This window comes from Lipotes vexillifer, unplaced genomic scaffold (genome assembly GCF_000442215.2).
Source record: "Lipotes vexillifer unplaced genomic scaffold, Lipotes_vexillifer_v1.1 scaffold89, whole genome shotgun sequence".
NCBI lineage: Eukaryota > Metazoa > Chordata > Mammalia > Artiodactyla > Lipotidae > Lipotes > Lipotes vexillifer.
This window is the reverse complement of record NW_006774453.1, coordinates 372,693-395,854: the sequence shown is the minus strand read 5'-3', so window position 1 is coordinate 395,854 and position 23,162 is coordinate 372,693. Positions and strand designations below refer to the sequence as shown.

Genomic DNA, 23,162 nt, shown 5'->3' with positions numbered 1-23,162 from the left:
GAAGCGGCTAGGCCCATGAGCCATGGCCGTTGAGCCTGCACGTCCGGAGCCTGTGCTCCGCAACGGGGGGGGCCACAACAGTGAGAGCCCCGCGTACCGCAAAAAAAAAAAAAAGAAAAAAAAAGAAAGAAATTAGATGAGAACACCATAAACTCCTGTGCACTCAAAAACTAAGTTGTGAGTTAGGTTACAAGTACTACAGGGATACAGAAAAATAAAATCATTGTGAATGTACTAGTCCAGGATCTCCAAGGAGACAGAACTGGAGAGGGGGCTGGAAAGAATAGGAGATGGGCTGGGAGAGGAAGAGGCTCAGGACAGGTAGCCCCACATCTGTGAGAAGACGCCGGCGGCTGTGAGGAGATGCAAGGAGGGCAGGGATGCGAGGGCCGATGGGCAGGACCAAGGCAATTAAAACTCCATCTGGAACACCAGCAAGAGGAATTTGTGTCCATGTGAAAAACAAATATATACTACTATTATTCTCTCCAAAGGGATAGCAACTGTAAACAAATTGGAAAACTCTGATTTTATCAGTTTTATGCTAGACAGATCAGAGAAGAACTTTAGAGGCTGGCAGAGCAGACAGGCATCTATTATTGGGGCCTGGGTGAAGAAACTCAGCCTGGTGTAGAAGAAATCTGATGAGTATGAAAGGTAAGAATTTAAGATCCTTGCAAAAAAGCAAGTCATAGGATGAGGCGGATTACTGGTTAGAGTACGAACGGGTCAAAGATGGTTCCAAAGATTTAGGCTGGGAGGTACGGTATTGAAAGATTGGGAACTTGAGAACAGGGCTGTAAAGAGAATGTGACAGTTTTCATTTTACACAAGTGAAAACAGAGCTTCCTGGGAGAGTCACTCAGCACAGAGGAAGGATGAGACAAAAGGAAGGATGATTGAAGGAGACGCAGACGTGGGGCTCAGCAGCTCAGTGGCAAGGAGAGGACGGGATCTCTAAGGATGCGGGTGCAGTTCTATGTCAAGAATTACAAATTTAATTCTATTATCGGGCCAAATCAACTGCATAACCAGATGATTCAGAACTTAAAGTATGAATGCTCCAAGTATGGTCAGTCCAAGCTGCAGAAAACAAACTTGCTGAGGAATTTGGAAAGAAAAAAGAGAAATAATAAAGCCTCCTGAATAACTCCCAGCCAAGAGAATACAGTAAATTTGAGTACCAGGTTTAAGGTCCTGACCACAGCACAGGAAAGCATGTGTATTACACAGAGTAAAATAGATGCAATCCCTTTCTGACAGCAGGGCTGAAATACAATGGCAGCTCCCCTTTTTACATTTTTGGTTTATCAGGCATTTCTTTAAAAGTGAACCAATTCTGTTCCATTCAAAATTTTGTTATTCCAACATCTAATGATAACATGATTTTAAAATACCCACAAGAACATCTTACCATTCTTTGTACTGTCGAAAACAACAACTGAGACATTAGTGGAAGGGTTTTTAGGTTTTGCAACGTTGAATATGTCACTGGCAGAATGAAAAGAAGGATAAAGAGATGGCAGGTCCTTCAGTGTGATGTTGGTCGGCAGAGCTGGGTCCAGGACGAGCATTGGCACCTTAATGCAGTGTGTCAGCAAACACTCCAACTGCTTCTCACTGGAAAGAGACACGAACATGCTCACAACTACATGCTTGAAAATTTAATCAACACTGAAAAGCCTGCTGGTACCACTAACTTTCACAGGTGTTTCTTCTATGTTTTATTTAAAAATCATGATCTTTCAATAAACAAGGAATTTTATCTCAAGAATATAAAAATTTAGTAAGTTAGCAAGCATGGCATAAAATTATCAAACAAATGCAACTCGAAAGATAGAGCTTTCAAACTCCTGTTGATAAAATAAGACTGCAGACTTCCCTGGTGGCGCAGTGGTTGAGAATCCGCCTGCCAGTGCAGGGGACACAGGTTCGTGCCCTGGTCCAGGAAGATCCCACATGCTGTGGAGCAAGTAAGCCCGTGAGCCACAACTACTGAACCTGCTCTCTAGAGCCCACGAGCTGCAACTACTGAGCCCATGTGCCACAAGTACCGAAACCCACACGCCTAGAACCCATGCTCCACAACAAGAGAAGCCACTGCAATGAGAAGCCCATGCACCGCAACCAAGGGTAGCCCCTCCTCGCCACAACTAGAAAAAGACCATGTGCAGCAACGAAGACCCAACACAGCCAAAAAAAATTTAATTAATAATTAAATAAATTTAAAAAATAAAATAAGACTGCCACAAAATTTACTAACTCAAAGGTGTACAAGAAATTAAGCACTTCATTACTACTGTTTTAAACATTATTTGTAATTCCAGTAAAGCCCAATATCAGACAGATTAGGAAGCAGAAAACTTCTGGTTAACAGAGTGTCATCTTACCAGAAACAGTTTACCAATTCCAACTAGAATACAATTAAGTACACTGAATGTGACAGGACACTGATGCAAACAAAAGCAAATGTGACAAAGTTTTATGAAGTTACGTGAAATATTCCTGTCTAAACATAAGAAATACCTAAATTAAACAAATGGGCAAAGGACACAGCTAGAGAACTCAGAAGGTGGGAGCTATGACCAGTTAACAGACTACATGAAATTGTGCAACCTCACTAATATTCAAAGAAATGCAAGAGAAAACAATGACCTTTTGTTTAACTAAATTAGCACCCCTCAAAAAATGATGATGCAATGTTAGTGCAAGTGCAGCAAACTCTGCAGGTATCCCTCCAGATGGGTTCCCCATTTCCTCTTTGGAAAAGCAATTACATTATATATACATATATACTTCTTCAGACCCATGAAAACATACATACGTTTCTTCCTCATTAGTTGATGTCCAGGAATCTAGTCCAAGTAGAAGAGAAACAAAACCAGGAAAAACAACAAACCCACACACAGAAAATGCCATAGGCCCAAATATAATATCACAAAATATTTACAAAGTGAAAATATGGCAGTGCCCAACATTTAGCAAATTATAGTAGAGTTACTTTATGGAATATTATATAACTATTAAAATTTATAAGAAGTATTACGATAATTTATCAACACAGAAATATGTATGATTATATAAAATAAAAAGTAGGACACAAAATTGCAAAGATTATAAATTATTTACTATAAAAACATACATGAAAATGGAATAAGAAAATGATCATAATTGTTGAGTGAGGGCCAAAGAATTATATGAGTTCTTGTCTTTCCTCTCGACCTTTCTGTAATGTTGCATCATTGCTTTAATTTAAACGTCATTTAAAAATAACAGTCTTGGGGACTTCCCTGGTGGTGCAGTGGTTAAGAATCTGCCGGCCAATGCAGGGACACAGGTTTGAGCCCTGGTCCGGGAAGATCCTACATGCCATGGAGCAACTAAGCCCGTGCGCCACAACTACTGAGCCTGCTCTCTAGAGCCCACAAGCCACAACTACTGAAGCCAGTGCACCTAGAGCCTGTGCTCTGCAACAAGAGAAGCCACTGCAATGAGAAGCCCACGCACAATGAAGACTAGCCCCCGCTCAACGCAACTAGAGAAAGCCCATGTGCAGCAACAAAGACCCAATGCAGCCAAAAATAAATTAATTAAAAAATAAACAAATAAAAATAACAGTATTAGCAATAGGTATTTATAAATAAATATGCATAATTAACATTAACAGATGATTCAGAAGGCACTTTTGGATCATTTCTATGAATAACTCTTCTATTTTAAGTCTAATGGTTCAGTGGGGAAGTGGCAGTTAACAGAGATTTCCACTTGTTAGTGAGACAGTCTTGTTTTAAGGACCTATCAGAGTCAGGTATGATTCAAATCAAGAGAGATCATCTGATTCTTGCCATTGGGTTAAATCTCCTTCCCAAGTCCTTAAATATAAGACATACAACTATGACAGCTTTTAAAGATAAGGAAATATACACTGAACACACAGTTAAACAATGGACATAGATTCTATAAATGAAAACACTGATGTAAGTTAGACTTAAGTGAACCGAGAGAGCAGCACATCAAGACAGATTAATGGAAACGACAAAGAAGAAAAACCTTACCTTAACGTATCTAGAAACGATAAAGTTTTGGTTAGCTGCAACCAGAACAACCACAGTTCTCAATCAGCTGTGCCTCTGTTTTCTCATCTAATGGATGCACTTAATTTGCGGGTCAAAAACCAAAAGAAGAGGGACTGAACAGGAGCAACAGAGTGAGTAAAAAATACTTACTCTGTTTTGTTGTGTAATCAACAAAAGCAAGGAAGAAGAACCTAGACGTCTCACCTCACTCCTTTGATTTTCATTACTGAGAGGAAAATCAAAATGCTTACCTCTTCTTAGTTGGTTCCGTTGTGTTCTTCCCAAGGATTTCTCTAGTGAAAGCAAATCGATTTCATTATATATGCATGGACTAGTGCTAGACTTACATGTGAATGAGGGAACTTAACAACATTGATTTTCCTGGTTACTCCACGAGAACCAACCAGTAAGTTAAGAAGTATTGTACTGTGTATAACATTTAAGATGCATAATAAGTTATACATTTTAATACGCTATGACCAACAAATATTATCATGTACCACCCACAGTAACCACAAAAGTTTACTTAAAATATAAGCTTTTACATTTACTAGTAAAACATAGTTACGAGGCTATCAAAGTGATTTTCATGCACTGGGGAGGAGCACAGAGAGAGAGACAAATGTGCTGCAGTATAACATGGCCAAAGACCTGCAACTGGGGGGCACCCATAACATTTACAAAGAAATGAACGGGGAAATTCTCAGTAAATGCTCCTGAGGAATCAGAGGGAAGTTACATCAGCCAGATCTCCAGCTCAGAAGCCTCTCCAGAAGCCCACTGTACTTTTCCCAGATAAATAAGATAATCAAAATTCCATATTTAAAAAAATTACCAAGGTTTCTAGTTCCACAGTATACTATTTGATATTAAAAAGAGTAACAAATATACTTTTTACTGCCTTTATCAAATGGAAAAAAACTTATGTCTGCAGGCCTGTTTTATTTTCAAGGGACTAATCCATCTTACTGTGTAGCAATTTTGCATAATAAAAGCTTACTTCATGAAGCTATCACATCTGGGACTCAGACTGAATGAGCAGGAAGCCCAGGGCTCCCTTAGGTGGCTCCTCCACCTTTAGGCCCTTTGGAGACCAAGGCGTCACTAGAACACCACATTCATTAGATGGCCACCTGACAAAGTGAGGCCAAGATCTCACCGAAGTGGCCGAGTCCTCCTTGGGCGCCAAGAAACAAGGGTCGGTTGCATGACTGCCAGAATCTTGTAACGGCATGAATTTGAGATGCAGATTCTTGTTTGAACAGCAGTGTAAGCATCATCTTACCTTCTGAAATGTACCATTAGTTACAAGTGTAGAGCTTTGTGTGTCTTGTTTTCTGACGATCAGTTTTACCTCATTGCTTTCTGCTCCTCCTCCATCTGCTCTCTGACTTGCTGCAGTTCCTTCAGTAGCTCAAGATCCGTGCCATTCACCCAGGTGTAAACCACGTCGATGGGCATGGGCAGACAGAGCCTAGGGTAAACACACAAGTCCTCCAGCTTATATGCATGTTGCCAACATACTTGGGAATAAGAGCATGACAGGGTTTAAACTCAGAGGTTATGAAAAAATCAGCGAAAAGGTGATCCAACCATGGCGTATACCACAGACTTGCATGCTTTCAAACTGGGGTTGGGGCACTAATATTTACTGAGCCCCTTCTCTGTGAGTTGCATTCTGCTAGACACTTTATGCAGTTTTGCATCGTCTGATCATCACAGCTACCCGGTGGAGGCTGCTGTCCCTTCAGTTTTAAGGCTGTGGGGGAGGTCTTAGAAGCTCACTTTAAACTGCTACATTCTCAGTTTAGCAAGTGAGAAAGCTGGGATACAAATGCAGCCAAACATAGAAAAGAAATTAGAAGCTTAAACAAAATTACCAAAAAAAAAGAGTTAGCCAGCAGTCCCCGATGAAGACCTGGCCCTCTTTAATGCTACAGGCTTCCCATTCCCAGCTGCCCCCAAGCCTGGCCCCTCCCCATCCTGTTCGCCCTGCTCTGTTTTTTTTCTTTCATAGCAATGATCACCTATGAAATAATTAACATGTTACATACACTGGTAATTCATGTGTCCCTCCCCTAGAATGTAAGTTCCAAGGCAGCAGGAAACATACCTGTTTTGTTCCCTAGAGTACCCAGCGGATTAGGATTTGTGCCTGCAACGTGAGGAACTCAATGATTTACTTGAACACTACTAGCATAGAAGACCTTCCCGAACCTGCTTGATTTTTCCCTTACTATCTTACCCCTAAGGAGTCAGGCAGGCTTTTAATTCTTGAGTATCCTAAGCTCCATCTCAGTGTTTTTGTTCAGGTTTTACCCCTGCTGAAAGCTTTCTTCTCCTTTCCTTCATCAACTTACCATAATCCTAACCATCTTTCAGAGTCTGCTCCAGACCTACAGCACGGGAGTTCATAGTGACATAGACATAATTTGGATAATTCTGTTTCAGGTTTGATCTTTTCCAAGAAACAGTACAGTTTTTTTGTTTGTTTTGTTTTTGGGGGGGGTGTTTTTTTGGTTGCTGGGTTATTTTTAGGCCAAGGACCTAAAGCTTACCCTCCTTTTGTCTTTCTCACAGGCCAGGCACAGGATCAGGCCCCCAGCAGCACGAAGGGCTCCCAAGACTAACCAAAACATGACTTTTGGCCACAGGGTTAATTATCTCAGGGGAAAACAAATGCAGTTTGGTGGATAAATCTTTCAAATTATGGAAGGAAAAAAGTAAATAGAGTGACAAACACACAGCTTAAAAGAAGCAGGTGAGATGACTGGATGAAAGGAGTGCTTATCCATTTGTTGAATAAATATTTACTGAGCACTCAGTATGTGCTAGGCACTGTTCTAGGTGCTGGGGACTCAGCAGAAAAAAAAACAAAAAACAAAATCTATGCCTTCATGAAGGTTACATTCTAGAAAGGTGAAGACAGGAAATAAACCAAATAAGTGAAGTCAGATGATGTTCCATGTTATAAAGAAAATGAGGATACACAGTACATCTAAGTGGGGGGTCAGTTTTAAACAGGGAGAGCAGAGATGGCCTTACTGAAAGGTGGCATTTCAGCAAAGAGATGAAGGAAGTGAGGAAGCAGGCCATGTGGGCAACTGGGGAAGAAGAGCCCAGAGAAGGGAAACATCATGTGCAAATGCCCTGAGGCAGCTGCCTATCTGGCATGGTTAAGGAACTAGAGGCCAGTGTGGCAGAGACAACAGGAGCAAAAGGAAGGACGTAAGAGGAGATGAAGGTCAAAGAGGTTCCAGGGGACCCAGAGCTTCAGGTGGAAAATGCGGAATCAATCAGCTCATACTCAGACACAAGTGACAGCTGAGCATCTACCAACCCTCCCGTAAAGGTGCACCACCGTAAAGGTGCCTGTAGGATAAAATCTAAACTCCTTCATAATCTATACCCTGTGCTCGAGATGCTCCATGTGTATGCCCTTACCCAAACAGGATAAGAACTTGCAGGCTTCTGTGTCTTTGAACATGCTTCTCCCTCTGCCTAGAATATCCTTTCTTTCATGCTTCTTTTTAACCACTTCCTCATTCCCCAAATGCCCTCTTCCCTCACCTCCCACAAAGAAAATATACTGCTTAAGAAGCAACTTCCACTGTACTTTGTACTCTAAAGAATCCTTAGCATACTGGTTGTACTATTTGTTTTGATGTCTGTCTTCCACTAGATCAACTATCTCTAAGGCAAAAATGGTGTCATGCATTCTGTGTCCCTCTTCATTAATTATTTCCTCTCTTTCCTGTACAGGCTCAGGCTCTCTCTCCCTACTGTAATGATATGCAAATGCTTCCTCATCTACGTTTTCTTCTGCATGTGGCTATATGGATGGTTCCCAAATGTTAGCAGACATCAGAATCACCTGTAGGACTTTCAAAACAGATGGCTGGGCTCCATCCCCAGAGTCTCTGATTCATTAGGTCTGGAGTGGGGCCCCAGAATCTGCATTTCCAACAAGTTCCCAAGTAATGCCAATGCTGCTGGTCCAAAAACTCACATTGAGAACTACTGATTTATAGGTAGATTATAGTTCGTGTTTTTAAGTTTAAAAAAAAAAAGCCTTCCCCACTAAAATATCAGTTCTAGATGAGGTCAGTGAGTTCCTCTTGTTCATCACTACATGCCTAGGAATAGTGCCTGGGACATAGTGCAGTTTAATATGTATTTACTGTCCAAATAACTATTAGTTCATTCCCTCAACATAAACATTAGTCTTTTCTATTTAAAAAAAAATGCCTCACATTACTCGCAAGTAAATTATCCAGAGTCATCTCACGCCCAAGTTCACAGGTGATCTATCTATGCTCAGACTAAAAATTAATTTGGAAAAAAAAAAAGCTTAAGTGACATATTTTAGAAAGAAAAGGCTTTTAAAAAGGAGGCAAACATTTGCACATTCCAAAGCTTTTCTGTAAGAGTAATTATCTGCTATTAAAGATTGTTTTAATAGAGTCAAGAGATATCCATGCAAGTTCAACTGAGGAAAACAGCATAAGTAATAATGCATTTATGTCCTGGTGCTTCTAGTAAGGCTGTATTACATGATCAATCCAGTTCTCTGGTGTTAAACAGACAACCCTGAGGAGACCGTGTGATCTGCCCCTGGTCAGTGAGTCAGTTGTTTTTCTACTTATTAGACATGGTCACAGTGAGTGTGAGTCTTTTGTTCTAACCACAGACCACTATCTTAGTTTCCAGATGAGAAGGAAGCCTTTATCTTAGAGCTGAAGACTAAGAAAGTTATCTATGATTCAGAACCAAAGCCGTGGTGATACCTTTCATTTTAGTTAGTTAGTTTAAGTGAATATGAAGGCACTTAATAGTCCCTTGGTTCTACATCACATAAAGCAGAGAAGAAAACTTAGAACATGAATAGTATCTTAGAAACAAAGCTGGAAGAGATTTTACACTTAAGCTAATATCTACATTTTAGAGATGACAAAATTGAGCCCAGACTGACTTAAGGCTTCACAATTAGCAGCAGTAGACAGTTCACATATTCATTTGTTACTGGCATATAGAATGGGATTTTTTATTTTCATTCAGGGTAAACAACATTAAAAAGACATGTAGAAACAATAGCAAAACAATGAAAACTTCCTATAAACATTATGGTTTTTTTAAATATATTAGAACATCTTAGATATTACATATGATCCATTTTCTTGTCATCATCGAAATTAGATAATTTTGAAATATCCCTACATAAAAATCAAACTATATTTTAATGCAATCTAAAATTGAGAAGAAATATTTAAAACACACACACACACCCTTCAGAAAGAGAACAAGAGTGTTTGATTAAAACTGCTGACCTCAGTATCTAGATTTTCTGAGCTAGTTCTCCTTCTAAAAGTTTTGAGGCTCCGTCCAGGCAGAGACTTATGCATCTGTGCACCATCAGCACGCAGCACAGCATCAGACACAGTAAGCTGAGTGAGTACTCAATAAATGTTGGGAGTAAAAGAAGGCCATTTTGAGCTTTTCTTCAGAAAATCAGCATTGTTAAAATAAAAGTTGGAGAAGGAGGAAAATTATGTTTCATTAAGAATCCGTTAATACAATAGCTGTCAAAGTGTGGTCACCAGACCAGCGGTTTCAGTATCACCAGTGAACTTGTTAGAAATGAAAATTCTCTGCACCCCTCTGAGACCTACAGATGCAGAAACTCAGGAGGTGGGGAGGAACTGTATTTTCTCAAGCCCTCTATGGAATTCTGCTGTACACTGAAGCCTGAGAACTGCTACATTAAGGAATTATTCTCAAACTTTTTAGGGTCCAGACACTTCACACTCTTAAAAATTCTTAAGGAACCCCAAAAGCTTTTGTTTTTAGGTTATAACTATCTACACTTGCTATTTTCTTTTTGTGTGTGTGTGTGGTTGGATATAATTTACTTCCTTTTTTTTTTAATGGCTGCTTACCACTAGCTATCTGTTTTACGTTTGGTGGTGTATATATGTCCATGCCACTCTCTCACTTCATCCCAGCTTACCCTTCCCCATCCCCGTGTCCTCAAGTCCATTCTCTACGTCTGTGTCTTTATTCCTGTCCTGACCCTAGGTTCATCAGAGCCATTTTTTTTTTTTTTAGATTCCATATATATGTGCTAGCATACGGTATTTGTTTTTCTATTTCTGACTTACTTCACTCTGTATGACAGACTCTAGGTCCATCCACCTCACTACAAATAACTCAATTTCATTTCTTTTTATGGCTGAGTAATATTCCCTCGTGTATATGTGCCACATCTTCTTTATCCATTCATCTGTCGATGGACACTTAGGTTGCTTCCATGTCCTGGCTATCGTAAATAGTGCTGCAATGAACATTGTGACACATGACTCTTTTTGAATTATGGTTTTCTCAGGGTACACGTCCAGTAGTAGGATTGCTGGGTCGTATGGTAGTTCTATTTTTAGTTTTTTAAGGAACCTCCATACTGTTCTCCATAGTGGCTGAATCAATTTACATTCCCGCCGACAGGGCAGGGGGTTTCCCCTTTCTCCACACCCTCTCTAACATTTATTGTTCGTAGATTTTTTGATGATGGCCATTCTGACTGGTGTGAGATAATACCTCATTGTAGTTTTGATCTGCATTTCTCTAATGATTCACACTTGCCATTTTCGAAAATAAATCAGACATTCAAAAATTCATTTTAAAACAATAATAAACCCCTTCATGGGTTAACATAAATAACTTTTTAAATGAAAAGAGCAGGGACTTCCCTGGCGGCGCAGTGGTTAAGACTCCACGCTCCCAATGCAGGGGGCCTGGGTTCGATCTCTGGTCAGGGAGCTAGATCCCACATGCATGCCACAACTAAGAATTCACATGCCACAACTAAGGAGCCAGCAAGCCACAACTAAGACCCGGTGCAACCAAATAAATAAATAAATATTTTTTAAAAATAAAATAGGACTTCCCTGGTGACACAGTGGTTAAGAATCTGCTTGCGAATGAAGGGGACACGGTTAAAGACCTGGTCAGGGAAGATCCCACGTGCCGCGGAGCAACTAAGCCCGTGCGGCACAACTACTGAGCCTGCGCTCTAGAGCCCAAGAGCCACAACTACTGAGCCTACGTGCCACCACAAGAGAAGCCACCGTAAAGGACAAGCCCGCGCACCGAAATGATGAGTAGCCCCTGCTCACCGCAACTAGAGAAAGCCTGCGCACAGCAACAAAGACACAACGCAGCAAAAATAAGTAAATTAAAAAGAAATAAAATAAAATAAAAACTAAATGAAAATAGCAGTATTTTCAGAAACAACAAAACAATTTGGTGAGAAGAGAGGCATTGCTTTACATTTCTCCAAATCTCTTTAATGACTTAGTAGAAGCAAGCAAGCAAGCATCTCAAATCATCTGAATTCAATCTGTTCCCATATGTTCTTTTGGTTGAAGATAATCCAAGCCCACAGATACGTACTTGGAAAGGGGAGGCGTATTTTAATAGCCTTTTCAAATAACAGTGGATATTCTTCTTTGATACTACACCAAAATAAGTGGAAGTTTCTTAAAAATTAGTTGCAATGTGTAATCTGAAACTACATTAATGAACTTTTTGTGCTTTTACATTAAAATCCATTGGTCTTTCTTGAACTTTGAATGGCTTTCACCCATGTGAAATTCTGTAACATCAATGCATTGGTTATCTGGAAAACAACAGCTTACTGAGTTATGCAGCTCTGCCAAATGGTGACATATTTCCTTAATTTTCTTACATAATATTAACAAATGCAATTTTCTTGGATAATGCTGCAAATCTAATCAGAGAAGTCTTTACAGTACTGTGAAGCTGTTAGGCTTACAGTGGTGGAAACAAGTTTTCCAAAATTCTAATTTTCACTTCAAAGCTCATATTTTATCTTTGGCAGCAAATACTATCATTTCTTTCCTTTCAAACACAGGATCGCTTTGTTCCCTGTCAAGAAAATACCTGCCAAATATAACCAAGTCTGAGCAATGACACTGTCATCTGTCCTTTCAAGTTATAACAATGGTGATCCATGAAACAGAACAGTGAGTTCAGGTTGCAACTCAAACAACCACAAGAGGGCTTTTCCTCAAGACAATCACCATGCAGTCAGGTGCCTGAGGTGTACATCCCGTTGCATGACACAGAACATTAAGAAAGTGTGTACTCACGGGGTCAGGGTAGAATCAAATCAACGATTTTTACTAATTCCTGAGGAACATTCTTAAGTGAACCGGCTTTCTTCTGCCCCGTGCAGATATGTGGTGGTGGCTTGTGCTAAGGTGTGGCAATTTTACCCACCATGGCTTTTACACAATTCGTGTAAATGTCAACACAGTAACAAAAGGCAAATCACACCTCAGCGTTGTTATAAATATAGCTCTGATTTCGCAGATCGCCCAGGTTCTTTGGAAACTGCTGTTTTAAGAGATGCTAAGAGAAAGATCTAGAGTTTCCCTACTTTGCCATTCACTTGCTTACAGTAAAGCTTAGGCGAACTCAAGGAATCCTACAGCCCTTCTTCGCTGAGAGGTTCAGGACTATAATAGTGCATAACTCTATGTCTTATTAGCACAGCTTTATTAAAAAACTACTTATTTGATAGGGACCATATAGGCACTCATAACAAGTGGATAGAGGCGCAACGAAGTGCTTCTAAGCGGGGACAAGAGCTCCAGCAGAACTGCCGACGCAGTCTAGAGGCTCCCAGAACATGGTCCAAGAGCATCAATTGACACCAATTACTACTTATACTTCCACTAGGCTTTCTGGTTCAGTGAAGGTAGAGGGGAGGACTTATGGTGTCTATCCTCAAGGGAAAATCGACAGTCAGGATCTAGGGAAGTTTCTGATTATGGCCTCTGACAGTCAGACCAAGATCTATCTGTGAGGTTAACTACCTTTGTAAGCTACCTCACATTTGTTTTTGGTCACCCCGTGCTGCTTGCCCTATAGTGATCAGGTGTGCGCCATTACAATGGAAAGCAGTCAATAGATACTGCATAAAGTGAGTAAACCAAAAAGGAGAGAACTCCGTTTCTTGTATTTTTGGGTTTTTTTCTTTTTTTTTAAGTTGAAAGGACGGTCACCAGAAGAATCCAAAACAAAAATTCATTAACCATGGTTCCTCTGGGTCAGGGGAAATTCAGAATGGAACAGAGAGAGGCTTTACTTTTTCTTTTTCTATAATATTTGAACTGTTTTTGACCATAGACATATATTGCTTTTATGATATAAAACCATACAAGTAACAGTTTTACAGACAAAAAAATGAATAGACCGTGTGTGACTTATTTTAGCTGTGAGAAGGGAAGGAGGATGTTGGAAAAGATTGCTTTCACTTTGAGGTCTGTCTTGTGAGGGACGAAAAAGTCTCCAAGGAAAAGGGTGAAGGCAGCATTCAGGAGTGGCTGCACCAAGAAGCTTGGCTTTAAGGAGAAAAAGACCCAACCTGTGAGGTTGTTTGCTCCTCCCCACAGCGAGGCAGCCAGATGTGGTGACCACAGGGGCATGTGGGCGTCCAGTCCTGGTGGATACCATAGCAGATGCCCTGGTTAACACAGTGATGTCAACAGAAGAACACTGGCCGGGGCCTGGAAGTGGCTGCAGAGTAGCCTCCTGGCTTCCTCGTCCTACAGGGGGATGGAATTACCTTGACCTCACAGAACTGGGGCAAGGACAAAGCGAGATCATGTAACTTAAAGTACTCAATATACTGCAAAGCAGGATTGCTCTTTGGCAATCAAATTTTTCATCCATAAAACGTGAGGATGGATTACAAGGTTCCTTCACATGGGAGTAGTCTTCAACAAGCTAAACCATACCTACAACTTGGAAAGATCCCTTCAACTGTTCTACTTAAAGCATGGGTGATTTCATGGCTTATTTAAGCCCAAATGAGCTACTCTCCAAAACTGATCTCTTCTCACCGATTCTGAAAGGACTTCCCAGCAATATTGTCTCTGTAGGAATCAAACAAAACATGGTATTGATCCCGGCTCCATTCCAGAACCACCTAGGGAAAAAAAGAAAAGAAAAACAAATGTTTTCTTTGCATCAAATACTGAGAGTATGTAACTTTCATTTCACTTTAATTTCATTAAGAATTGCTAAAGGACTCCCAAGGCAATAGAAATAAAAGCAAAAATAAACAAATGGGACCTAATCAAACTTACTACAAGCTTTTGCACAGCAAAGGAAACCAAAAACAAAATGAAAAGACAACCTACGGACTAGGAGACAATATTTGCAAATGATGCAACCGACAAGGGCTTAATTTTCAAAATATATAAACAGCTCATGCAACTCAACAACAACAAACCCAATCAAGGACTTCCCTGGTGGCACAGTGGTTAAGAATCCGCCTGCCAATGCAGGGGACACGGGTTCAAGCCCTGATCCGGGAAGATCCCACATGCTGCAGAGCAACTAAGCCCGTGTGCCACGACTACTGAGCCTGCACTCTAGAGCCCACGAGCCACAACTACGGAGCCTGCGCACCACAACTACTGAAGCCCATGCACCTACAGCCCGTGCTCCACAACAGGAGAAGCCACCGCAATGAGAAGCCTGTGTACCACAACGAAGAGTAGCCCTCGCTGGCTGCAACTAGAGAAAGCCCCTGCGCAGCAACAAAGACCCAACACAGCCAAAAATAAATAAATTTATTTAAAAAAATAAATAAATAAAATAAAGCTCAATATAACTGTTCTTGGCTAGTACGGCTACCTGGAAGGTGGGGAGAAAACATCATAGAGTGCGCTTCACAACGGCTGAGAAATGCTGACGTGCTGTATGTTAATACAACATGCCTTCCTTCATCAGATAAATTAATCTTGGCATCTCCAAACCACTCCGGTGTATTAGAAACAACAGCAATAGCAAAGGGTCCTTAAATACCACATTTAGGAACATTCCCATAGTTCAGAGTTCTGCACTCTTATATCTTGGGGGAAGTGGTAGGAATGCTGGCTTATTACTCGGGATGTGGGTTTTCATCCCAGTTCTGTCACTTTTATGAGTGACCTTGAGCAAGTTACTTAGCCTCTTCAGGCTATTTCTTCATCTGTAAAATGAAGGGGGTCTTTGAAATCCCTGCCAGTCCTAAAAGTCTATGACTTAAGAGGGGCTCCCAGCTGCAGGGCTGACACTGTTTCTCACCTGTATCCTCCATGCCCCCACGTCAACTCCATAAGGACACCGTGTCTCTTCCTGTCTTCACCTCCTCTGGGTCTTTTGTCCCTGCTCCTAAGCCCATCAACATTTGAACTTGATTCCCTTCCATCAGAACCATTTCCCTTTTCTGCTATTCCTGTCAACTAAACCCTATTATGAAAATCTTTCCAAACTTTTCTAGATGAATGAGTAATATGCTCTATGAGGAATGAAAAAGGAAACTTGTAAATCAAATAAAATTCATCTAAGGGTTAGTGTCAGATCATTTCCTTAATACTATCAAGGACGGAAAAGAGCAGAAAAAACTTGTGCAATTAAAAAATTGTTTATTCTAGGGTTAACTGTAAAAACATGAACACCTTCCAAACAACAAAGAAGCCGAAAAAGACTTAAACTTGCAATTAGATAGTTTTCAGTCATTATCAGCAGTAAACAAAAGACCTGAGGAACAGGTGAGAGAAACACTGACTATTGTAAAATCGAGTCTCTGTTCTTGCACAAAGCCTTTCCATATTCTTCAGCCCAGTCTGAATGCTTCCTTCTCAGAACTCTGGATAACTTCCATCTCTATCACTTATTTGATGCCTTGCATCACTTAGTTTTATTGTTATTTACCTTTTATCCCATGTTAGCATCTTGACAGACCAATCAAACTGCTCAAAGGGTAGAGAACTACTTATAATTCTGTTTATTACCAACTTATACCCAGCACATTACATACCATCATCTTCTTAGTAAATATTACCTCACTACTGAAGGAGTGATGTAAGAGCAGGCTGGATTTAGGAACTTGGGATGCCTTCTAAGAGAACCTCCCAGCTCTCCTGCTTCGTAGCTGTGTAACCCTGGGTAAACTACAATGTGTGGGCCTCTATTTCCTCAACTATGAAATAAGTACTAAATCTATTTCATCGGTCTGCTGTACTGCTGTAGTAGGACGGTGATTCTCCCATGACGTGGGCGAGTAAAGGGTATGGGGAGTGTGCCAAGCATACTGGAAGCCAGGGTAAACAAGCTTAACTTCTGAAATGCCATCATTTTTATAATGGCAAGACATTTAAAACATTCTACTGGTAGTAATGCAAATTTTTTATAGAGAAAAATGGAATATTGATGTGATAAAAATACAAGATATAATGTTGACCTTCCAAAAATGTCCTATTTGCCATTTTGAGCTATTCTCCCCATACACACACACACACACACACACACACACACACACACACACACACACACACCCCTCCTCTCTACAGAGGACTTATTTTTCTCTGTTACTAACGGTAGTTTGTTGGTAAAAATTTAAGACACAATGAACTAAAATACTATTTACTAAAATACTACATGAGCTCTCAAATACCACATAAACAATGTATTATTAATAAAGAATTATAAAAATCATCGAAAGGTAGTTTATTCTACTAGTTAAAGATGTTTATTACTTTTGGACTTCCCTGGTGGCACAGTGGTTGAGAATCCGCTTGCCAATGCAGGGGACACGGGTTCGAGCCCTGACCCGAGAAGATCCCACATCCTGCAGAGCAACTAAGCCCGTGTGCCACAACTACTGAGCCCACATGCTGCAACTACTGAAGCCCACGCACCTAGAGCCCGTGCTCAACAAGAGAAACCACCGCAATGAGAAGCCCACGCACCGCAACAAAGAGCAGCCCCTGCTCGCCGCAACCAGAGAAAGCCCGCGTGCGGCAACGAAGACCCAGTGCAACCAAAAATAAATAAATTAAAAAAAAATTTTTTTTAAATGCATATCACTTTTAAGACTCCATCTTAGTAATCACGGCGTCCAAGGTATTCAAGATCAATTGTTGGTTAGTTTTACAAAATTGCAGCCAAAGTCAGTCTTAATGTGCTGATCCCAGGAGAAGGGGTTCAAACACACACTCACCAAGCACCATCATGCCAGGCACACCCCTCCATTGAATCCCCACAATAAGGCACCACTTTGAGGCACGTACTACGATGGCACAAAAAGAAGCTCCAGGCCAAGTTGCAGTGTGTGTGATGGGGCTGAGGTTTGAATCAACCGAACTCCGTAGCCCATGTTCCTGTTTAGCTTGGCCCGGGCTCTCTCAGCTTCACCTGGCCTGCTTTTCTGATGCTTATTTACACAGAGCCAGCTTTGTCAAATACACATTCATGAATGTGGTCATTCAACCAATTGAAACTGGTATGTTTATCACCCTTAATTCAATGGCCCAGCATTTTTAGAATGTCTGATAGTCCTTCAGCTGGTCTGTGCACACAAATGTTAAAATTTTCAGTTGATAAACTTTTTCAATTATGAAACCGGCACACACTTTTGTTGATGATCTTGATGGTCCCAAAACAGGACCAAATGCATGCCTGTGGTACAGTAACAGTGAATGAGGTGCAAGCCCCATAATCCTTTGGGGACTCCCCAGCTAAGGAAAGGAGGAAGGTAATTATTAAGAAGCGAACTGGTGAACAGTGCAAGGATCATAAGATTACAATCAGAAGTTTAAGTCTGGCACTTATCAATAATAAAATCTAGGGCACTTCTCCATTTTCAATTTCTTCTTCTATAGAATGAGGATATTAATACCACCTACCTCACAAGATTGTTTTGATAAGATATGCAAATCCCATAGGGCTGTACAATACTCACTGCAAACTGCTCACAGGTCTCTTTAAAGATAGCATTTACATGCTGCAATATAATTAATTCACCTGTTTAAATATCATCTACACCTCTGCGAGCAACTCAAAGCCAGGAACTTAATCTCTCTCATTTTCAGTCCTAGGACCTTGCACACTGCCTGGCACAAAATCAATAAACTTTCTAGAATGAGTGAATACGGCTGCTAGTTTTACAAGACAAACACCTTGGAACAGCTTACTGCTCTGTGGTTTCCCTCCAGAGCTTCCTGCTTTCAGATCCACTCCCAGATAGTCAATGTAAAGGCTAAAGGCTACAGGTATAGAGAGATGACAGCAGGCCTCAGCACACAAGGATGCAAATCTCTCTGTAAAAACACATGTCCCTTTCTCAAAGTTTCAAGTGTATAAATATGACGAGCTACCTTGTAAAACTTAAGATGCCAGGGCTCTCCAAACTCAAGCAGCAAGAACTCTAAGTAACTCTGACAGAGCTTTTCATACATTGATAATCACATCAGAAGTTTATAATATTCCCAAATTACAACAGGTTCTCCATAGTTTCTGAAAACAAAATATATTTTGCATTAAGAGCCACTAAATGGCAGACAAAGATAATCTAAGCTTTATCTTTTTCTGCTAATTCCCCTCCTCCCCTGATACCAATCAGGAAGTCAAATCTCATCACCAGCAGCATTTTCTAATCACATTTGATTAAACATGTTTGTTCTCCTGCCTTAGTCCATTAGGGTTGCTCTGACAGAATACTACAGACTAGGTGGCTCATAAACAACAGAAATTTATTTCTCACAGTTCTGGAGACTGGGAAGACTAAGATCAAGGTGCTGACAGATTTGCTATTTGGTGGGGGCCTGCCTCCTGGTCCATAGATGGCTGTGTTCACGCTGTGTCACCTCACACGGTGGAAGGGGCAAGGGAGCTCTCTGGGGTCTGTTTTATAAAGGCACTAATCCCACTAACGGGGGGTTCCACCCTCATGACCTAATCATCTATCAAAGAGCTCACCTCCTAATAGCATCATACTGGAATAGTTTCAGCATATAAATTTTGGGAGGACACAAACAGCTCACTGCATTTCCCAACAGGAAGTGGCTAAAATAAAAGATTAACCCATTTCTTATTAGGCATTGAATAGTTACCAAAAGTGGGCTGATCTCTCCTTTTCATACACAGGAAATGACCCAAACCCAAGATGCATGACCACTATTTACTTGAACGTTAATTAAACTCAAAGATACTTTTCTAGACCACTTCTACCTTCTTTGAATTCTTCACAGAATTAGATACACGACATACATTTGTTGACCATTTTAAAGGGCAAAAAACGGGAACCAGGGCTTTGTCCTCAGGGAGCTGACATCCTGTTAAGGACTAATCATGTACTTGCATGAAATGATTTAGGAATACTTACTGTTCAGCTTTTACATGAGTACAGATTAAAATAGATTACTGTTGGAGAAAAGGAATAATTCAGGATAGGGTTAGTCATAATAACTTAACAAAATCTCTCTCCTTTTCCTAGGAGAGAAAGCTGAGATTTTTAAAGAAGTAGAGGAACAAAGAGAGGGAATTCCCTGGCCGTCCAGTGGTTAGAACTCCGCTCTTTTACTGCTGAGGGCCCGGGTTTGATCCCCAGTTGGGGAACTAAGATCCCGCATGCTGCACAATGCAGCCAAAAAAAAAGTCTCCTCAACCACACTTGAATAAAAGGAAAAGGTGGGCGGGGGGAACTACCAAAGATGGTTTCCAAATGTATTCAAACTGACTTTCTGGGTACATATATGTAGGTTTAGTTGTTTTACCGTTCAGAGTTTACAGAATCACAGAATTACACAGGGAGTACTTTAAATCCAACGCCAATGTGTGAGCCCTGCTAGAACGTCCTTGCAAACAGTTACTCTACCTATTAATTTAGATCTGCACTGTCCAAAAATATGGTATTCCCCACTAGGCACGTGTGGTTATTTAAATTAAGACTAAATAAGCTAAATTTAAAACTTAGTACCTTAGTCACACTAGCCACATGTGAAGTGCCCCACAGCCACATGTAGCTAGTGGCTACTGTACTGGACAGCTCATAATTACAGACCATTTCCAACACTGCACAGAGTTCTCCTGGACAGGGATGCAACTATTCAATGCCTAAAGATTAAGTACGTGTCACAAAAGCAGGCCCTGACCTAAGCCCCAGTTTTGTGATTTTATTTATTTTTTTAATATAAACTCTTTATTGTACAGATGAGAATCTGAGACTCAAAGAGTTTAGTGACTTATCTAAAGTCACACAAAAAGAAGAGTTCTGGGCATCCCTGGTGGCACACTGGTTCAGAATCCGCCTGCCAATGCAGGAGACACGGATTCAATCCCTGGTCCAGAAAGATCACACATGCCGTGGAGCAACTAAGCCCGTGTACCACAACTACTGAGCCTGCACTCTAGAGCCCACAAGCCACAACTACTGAGCCCACGTGCCACAACTACTGAAGCCCGCGCACTAGAGCCCGTGCTCCACAAAAAGAGAAGCCACCGCAATGAGAAGCCCGAGCATCGCAACGAAGAGTAGCCCCAGCTCTCTGCAACTAGAGAAAGCCTGTGTGCAGCAACGAAGACCCAACACAGCCAAAAATAAATAAAAATAAAATAAATAAATTTATTTAAAAAAAAAAAAAGAAGAGTTCTGACTCCCCTTCCTCTCCCAAATTTTTGTCAACAGGCTGCTGGCTCCTCTTAGCAGACGGATGTTTCCTCGGATCTCAGACAGCTTCTTTCCCGCGTGGGATCTGGCACAGATATCTTTCACCATCTTCTCCCATCAGAACATGCATCTCTGGCAAGAGAGCAGCTCTGATTCCCTGGCTTTTCTTCCTATTTCCTCTGGATAAGGTCTCTATAGTTTTGTTTTTTTGTTTTTGTTATTTTTTAATGGAAGAAGCCAAAGTACTGCAGTGAGGATATTTATCTTTGAGATTCATTTAGGGGAACCTGGTTTTCTTGGCCAAATGCCACAGTAAGCTAACCCTAGGTAGAAAGCATGGGCAGGATGAGGATGGACAAATGTAATAGTTTTGTGAGTTTAGACAAGTCACTTAAAGCTCTCTAAGTTCCAAAATAATTCCTTATCCCATCAGGGGCTGTTATAAAAGAAATCAAGTGAGCTGATATATATCCATCTATTCTAATAACTACAAAGTACTACAGGAAATATAAGGTATTAAGACTATGAAAGAACACTGAACTTATTTAGTCCTTCAAGGGGCTCACAGCCTACTGGGGAGACAAATATGAAACAATCAATTATAACATGTGAAAAATATACCCAAAGTATAAATAAAAGTGTAGTTGGTAAACATTTGTTATAACTATTAAACCAGAAGCCAAAACTAATCAAACTAAGTTTTTTTTGTTTTTTCTTTTTATTGTGGTAAAATTTAATTGCCATAAAAATGTTTAGTGAAATGAGATAAATTTTTACAAAATATCTGCTTGTGGTGCTTACTATACTTCCCTCCATCAACAAATGAATTTTATCTCATACTGTTACTTAGACAACAACATTTTTAAAAATTCACCAAGGAGAGTTCTCTTTTTATGAGTGTCAAATGCAGAGAAGTCATAAATTAGGCAAAAAGAATGCTATATATTTTTAAATAGCTGTAAAGCCATTAAAAAGCCCCTTTCCTGAGGGGCAATTAGCAATATGTATCAAAGGACCAAAGAAATGGTCATGTCTTTGTTCTAATTCCACCTCTAGAAATACATGCCAAGAAAATCATCATAGGTGCACCCAAACACTTCTGTATAAATATGATAATAACCATTATTACTTATACAAATAAAACCTGAAAATAGTTTAAAGATTAAACAATAGGTAATCGGGTAAATAAATTAAGGTACAGTCACACAAATACTATGAAGCTATTAAAAATTATGCAGTTTTTAAGCAACTATTAAAAATTAGTAACTTCAGTTAGCCAACAAAAACGTGGCACCATTCTAGACTCTGAGGACATAGTAATGGACAAAACAAAATGTCTTCCTTCTGGAGCATACAGACTAGTCAAAGGGTAATGTGTTTGGTAAAATATTATGTGAAAAAAGTGACAATCAGAACTATCAGTCTGGAATGTAACCTCAGCAAAATGGCAGAGTAAGCAACTCCAATCTCTCACCTCCTCAGAAACACTGAAAAACAAGTAGAAACTGTCAGAAAAATAAAAGACAAATATTGTATGAAATATACATTATATGAAATGTCCAGAATCAGCAAATCCATAAAGACAGGAAGTTATTAGAGGTTACCAGGGCCCAAGCGGAGAATGGAGAGTTACTGCTTAATACCAAGTTTCTGTTTGGGGTGATGAAAAAGTTTTGGAAACAGTGGTAATGGTTGCACAACAACGTAAATGTAATTAATGCCACTGAGTTATACACTTAAAAATCATTAAAATGGCAGGGCTTCCCTGGTGGCACAGTGGTTGAGAGTCTGCCTGCCGATGCAGAGGACACGGGTTCATGCCCTGGTCCGGGGAGATCCCACATACCGCGAAATGGCTAGGCCCGTGAGCCGTGGCCGCTGAACCTGCGCATCCAGAGCCTGTGCCCCGCAATGGGAGAGGCCACAACAGTGAGAGGCCCGCATACCGCCAAAAAAAAAAGGCCTATTTTGTTATTTGCGTTTTGCCATAAAATTTTGGAAGAGAAGTAAATCACTATAATACTCCTCCCAAGAGTAATAAAGGAACATTATCAACAATTCTGATCACAGATTGGATAACTTAGATGAAATGGACCAAATCCTTGAAAGATACAAACTACCAAAGCTCAAACAAGGAGAAATACATAATCTGAATAGCCTATACCTATTAAATAATTTGGATCAATAAATAATAACCTTCCAAAACAGAAAGCAACTGGCCCAGATGGGTTCACTGGTGAATTCTACCAAATATTTAAGGAAGAAAGGATACCAATTCTCTACAATTTCTTCCAGAAAATGGAAGCAAAGGGAATACTTTCTAACTCATTTTATGAGGAAAATTATAAACCAATAACTCTCATGAACATGGATGTGAAAATCCTCAATAAAGTGTTATCAAATACAATCTAACAATGTATAAAAGGAATTATATAACATAACCAAGTGGGTTTTATTCTAGGTATGTATTTTTGAAAACTGGTTCAACATTCAAAAATTAATTAATGTAACTACCATATCTCAAGGCAAAAGAAGAAAAATCATATGATCATATCAACAGATAAAGT

At 40.2% G+C, this 23,162-nt stretch overlaps 1 protein-coding gene across 1 annotated transcript in view; it reads right to left on the bottom strand.

Annotated features, from left to right (window-relative positions):
• Positions 1–23,162, bottom strand: part of GNPTAB (N-acetylglucosamine-1-phosphate transferase subunits alpha and beta) — a gene marked incomplete at its 3' end in the record, with an annotated part of 72,439 nt that overhangs the window by 32,750 nt on the left and 16,527 nt on the right. The window contains exons 2-5 of the mRNA XM_007449170.1: positions 14,000–14,085; positions 5,431–5,550; positions 4,328–4,369; positions 1,415–1,620 (exon numbers count right to left, since the gene is read on the bottom strand). Coding sequence (XP_007449232.1) covers positions 1,415–1,620; positions 4,328–4,369; positions 5,431–5,550; positions 14,000–14,085 — 454 coding nt within the window. The remainder of the gene's footprint in view (positions 1–1,414; positions 1,621–4,327; positions 4,370–5,430; positions 5,551–13,999; positions 14,086–23,162) is intronic.